A 4873-nucleotide genomic window follows, 5' to 3' on the forward strand; every position below is an offset into this window, starting at 1 on the left:
GGTATGTTGTAGGTATCCCCATAGGGAATTGTCCCCATTGCCATCCCTATCTTCCACGAGTGCCTCATGGGAAAAAAACACGGTTTTTCTTCCACTAGAGGCACACATTTGCTTATCGTGGGGGCACAGGTTTGCTTCTACGAGAGGCACAGTTATGCCTCTTCGAAAAGAGAAAAAAAATCACGTTTTTCCTTCTGCGAGAGGCATAAATTTGCTTCCGCGAAAGGCACTACTGTGTCTCTCAAAAATAGAAAAAGTGAGAAAAAATTGGCTTCCGGCTTGTTTTTCCTCTTACTTTTGTTTCTCGATTTTCTTTAAGAAAAAGTTTGTCAAAGCCTATTAGCATGGGTTCCAGTGTCGAAGATCTTGGTGCAAGAAATCCGACGATAAAACGTTTCGCGATTTGGATGCAGGGTTTAAGAGACAAATATTTGGAATAAACGAATCTAATAAAAAGGAAAACTCCATAGTTGCGACAAGTGGCGCACATGCAATGCGCCATTTATTATAATTTGGAAGTGATCTTTGCAAGGGATACCCCTTAATTAGCAATGAAAAAATAGCGCGCTATACAACATAGCGTCGTCCCTGAAAATATGCTATTGGCGCGTTATAGCGTGCTATTGACGAGACATTGCACATTAATTAATTTAGCGAAACAATTCTCTACACTCTATAGCGTGCTATTAAAGACGCTATAGCGCGCTATTTTTTCAGTGTTAATTAGTGATTTTGATCTAAAAGAGATTTAGCGCTGTAAAGTCCAAACTTGTTGTAAAGGGCAATGAAAAAGAAAAACTACTACACAAATGCCCAGTCTGGCTTTGCTCACTCAAAAAAAGAAAAAAAACACGACAGGAGAATGAGATAAATGTACACGAACCTAAAAAAGCTGTACACGCACAGATCTCAGCCTCAGCTAGCTAACAATTAGCAAAACCGTGTATTTTTTAATTGAGATTGCTAAATCTCAGTCGACTGAGACTTAAGAAGTGTCAATCGATGCTATATTTGTAAGATCTTATGTGGAGACATGTGTATAATTTTATTTTATTTTGTTATATGTTTTGTCATTTAACTGAGAGTTGGCTTTAGATCTAGTCACATCTGTTTTTTAATTGTATATAAGGAAGATTTAGCCGCAAAAGAAAATGTTAGGAAGATAATTCCACCATGTCGTACTTCCAAGCCGCATATGATGGACGCCGTCACACCGTGCCGCAGAAAAAGACCACATCCGCGTTAAGAGAAGAAAGGAGTAGTACAGTTCAGCCACGACAACTTGGCCTCGACGTACAACACAACCCTCTCATGTCTCGCATGAAGCTCATCTGCTTCCTCCTGCTCGGAGCCGTAGGACTAGGAGCACTTGATCTCGTAGCCAGCCTGGTGGACGACCAGTTTGTGTACTCCGGCTTCGCCGGCGCCGGCCTCACGTTGGACGGCTCGGCCACGGTCACGCCAAGCGGCCTCCTCGAGCTGACCAACGGCTCGCTCCAGTTGAAAGGCCACGCCTTCCACCCGACTCCGCTCCGCTTCCGTGAGCTACCCAACGGCACGGTGCGCTCCTTCGCCGCTTCGTTCGTGTTCGGCATCCTCTCCGCCTACCCCGACATGAGCGCGCACGGTATCGTCTTCGTCGTTGCTCCCACCACGGATTTCTCGACCGCGCTGGCGAGCCAGTACCTGGGCCTTGTCAACGTCCAGAACAACGGCCACGAGAGCAACCGCATCTTCGCCGTCGAGCTGGACACCTTGCAGCAGGACGAGTTCCGTGACATCAACGACAACCATGTGGGCGTTGACATCAACGGCCTCGTCTCGCTGCAATCCAGCAACGCCGGCTACTACGTCGGCGGCGACAAGGAGCGCTTCGAGAACCTGACGCTCATAAGCCACGAGGCGATGCAAGTGTGGATCGACTACGACGCGGGGACTAATCGGATCAACGTGGCCTTGGCTCCGCTCGGCGTGGCCAAACCTGCCAGGCCACTGATGTCGGCCACCTACAACTTATCTTCGGTGATCACGAGCACCGCATACGTGGGGTTCTCGTCGGCGACGGGCTCATTCGACTCGCGGCACTACGTGCTTGGCTGCAGTTTCCGCATGGGCAGCACTACTGCTCCGGCCATGGACATCGCCAAGCTGCCAACGTTGCCCCGTGAGATCCCCAAGGTTCGGTCCAAGGTCCTGCAGATCGTCCTCCCAATAACATCTGCAGCGGTCGTACTCGCTCTGGGCACCGTCGTCGTTCTCCTGTTGCGCAGGCGACGAAGGTACACCGAGCTACGGGAAGATTGGGAGGTCGAGTTCGGGCCGCACAGGTTTCCGTTCAAGGATCTACACCACGCCACCCAAGGATTTAACAGCAAGAACCTACTCGGCGTAGGGGGTTTCGGGCGAGTTTACAGAGGCGTGCTTCCAGATTGTAATATGGAGATCGCAGTGAAGAGGGTGTCGCATGACTCCAGACAGGGCGTCAAGGAATTCATCGCAGAGGTTGTCAGCCTAGGACGCCTGCAACACTGCAACCTGGTGCGGTTGCTTGGCTATTGCCGGCGGAAGGGGGAGCTCCTTTTGGTGTACGAGCACATGCCCAACGGGAGCCTTGACAAGCACCTATATGGTCATCAGGACGACAAGCCGACTCTCAACTGGGCTCAGAGGTTTCAAATCATCAAAGGGATTGCATCTGGCTTGCTCTACCTCCACGAGGAGTGGGAGAGGGTGGTGGTCCACCGCGACATCAAGGCAAGCAACGTGCTCCTCGACGACAAGATGAATGGCCGGCTGGGTGACTTCGGCCTGGCGAGGCTGTACGACCATGGCACCGACCCGCAAAGCACGCATGTGGTTGGCACCATAGGGTACATAGCCCCGGAGCTGGGGCGCACGAGCAAGGCAAGCCCCCTCACCGACGTGTTTGCCTTTGGGACCTTCCTTCTCGAGGTCACCTGCGGGCGAAGGCCCATATTCCAAGACCCGCGTGGTAACCAGGTTATGCTGGTGGATTGGGTGCTCGAGCACTGGCGTAGAGAGTCGCTCGCCGATGCGGTTGACACCAAGCTCCGAGGTGACTACAACATTGACGAGGCGTGCCTCGTGCTCCAGCTAGGTCTGTCGTGCTCGCATCCGTTCGTCAACGCAAGACCCAACATGAGGCAAGTAATGCAATACCTCAGCAATGAGGTGCCACTGCCGCAGCTCATGTCCACCAAAATGAGTTTTCATACGCTTGCGATGATGCAGAACGAGGGTTTCGACTCGTACATCCAGTCATCGTATTCGTTTTCCAAAGCAAGCGTTTCCACGACTTGTGTCCTCTCATGAGTGATAGCACATATCCTCTGCCTTCCAACAGACAGTTTGGACAAATTAAGTTTGCATTACCGGTTGCATTCACGGCCCTCTCTTAATTTAGATAGCCAAGGGAGCATGCATCGTCTTGTATACGTCGTTTGACATCCACAAATGCAAGCGATGAAAATAAAAGATTGTAATGACCTTTTTGGGACTGTCTATTTGTCAGATGTCTGAAAACAGTCACTTTGATCAAGGGCCACCAGATCTTCATCCAACGGCTGAAAATAGATCAGGGCACTATTCATCTTCAACCTCTAGCTTCTTCTTCCTCGCGTATCCTCCGGCCAACCCAGCCCTAACCGCCTACCTCCACCCCTGTAGCTGGCGGCTATCGCTACCTCGCCGCCTCTTCCTCCCCTCAACCTTCCCCACCGCCATGCTGGTCGTCGCCCCGACCATCCCTCTAAGGCATGTACCGTGAACAATTCCGGTGATCCCTTGCACCGTCCACCCCTAAGATAGATTGTGGGTTGCTGCTTCCCGGCGAATCTACATCCCCTCACTCCTAAGATAGATGCTAGGGTTGCTTCTTCTCCGGCGAGCTCTGGCCTCCTCATCTCACCTGCTCGAGAAGAAGGGAAAAGAGACTGGCGCCAAGAAATTTTTGGCAACTCAGGTTTAGCAAAATGGGACCTTTTTTCTATTAAGAACACGATCTCGCAAAAATTTATTTACATATATAGATCCATCAAGAATACAAACATATTTTTTTACAAAGAGCACTTTTATTGACATATAAAGAAGCCTCAAGGATACAAACACAATGAGAATACATCCGACCTCTAAATTAATAGAATGTAAACAACCAACACACTGACAAGCACGCAAGCACACGCGCGCGCACACACACACAAAGAGGATATTGATCAGCAATGACCTAGCAAAGTCATAAAAGACTAAAGGCCGCCTTCTTCAATATGAGTAAATTCATAGCCGGGAATTGTCACACTACTAGATTCTAGGATGATACTTTGCTGGGGGAGACGCCTCTAGCCTTGCAGTATCCAATGTTATACAATATTGTACAACGTAAAGACGCTTTTGTAAGTATAATACTAAGTGTGGTTCCCCTAAACATTTAGTTCAGGCGGGTACTAGAAGGGGAACGGTGGGCTAGATGGCTACATCTACTGCATAGTTCATGGAGGTCAGCTCGTCTGATGTGCCAGATACCCTATATTGGAATATGTTCTCAATAAAATCTATGTATGTAGACTTGATTAACATTGGACCAATCCCAAAGTCGCTTCATATTTGAAAAGTTAAGATGGCGTTAAAAATAAAGATATTTATATGGTTTGTGCACAAGGAAGTGATTCTCACTAAGAACAACTTGACAAAATGTAGATGGGAGGGTAGTAAACGGTGCTGTTTTTGTGATCAGGACGAAACAATCCAACATCTCAAATGCTCATTAGCCAAATTATGTGGTGTAAAATACATGTGTCCTTTAATGTCTGTCCACCTAATAGTATCTCCAGTTTATTTGGGACTTTGTTAAATGGGT

At 48.8% G+C, this 4873-nt stretch overlaps 1 protein-coding gene across 1 annotated transcript; it reads left to right on the plus strand.

Moving 5' to 3' along the window:
* The first annotated feature begins 1173 nt into the window (after nucleotides 1-1173).
* LOC123141488 (L-type lectin-domain containing receptor kinase SIT2) lies at nucleotides 1174-3576 on the plus strand. The gene has a single exon (XM_044560614.1). It carries the CDS (start codon nucleotides 1174-1176, stop codon nucleotides 3331-3333), a length of 2160 nt encoding a protein of 719 aa, XP_044416549.1. The 3' UTR covers nucleotides 3334-3576.
* The last annotated feature ends 1297 nt before the right edge of the window (nucleotides 3577-4873 follow it).

This window comes from Triticum aestivum, chromosome 6D, assembly GCF_018294505.1.
Source record: "Triticum aestivum cultivar Chinese Spring chromosome 6D, IWGSC CS RefSeq v2.1, whole genome shotgun sequence".
Taxonomy (NCBI): Eukaryota; Viridiplantae; Streptophyta; class Magnoliopsida; order Poales; family Poaceae; genus Triticum; species Triticum aestivum.

Bases quoted from the DNA above. Each gene is read 5' to 3' on its own strand.
- LOC123141488 (XM_044560614.1), top strand. From the start codon at position 1,174: ATGTCGTACTTCCAAGCCGCATATGATGGACGCCGTCACACCGTGCCG.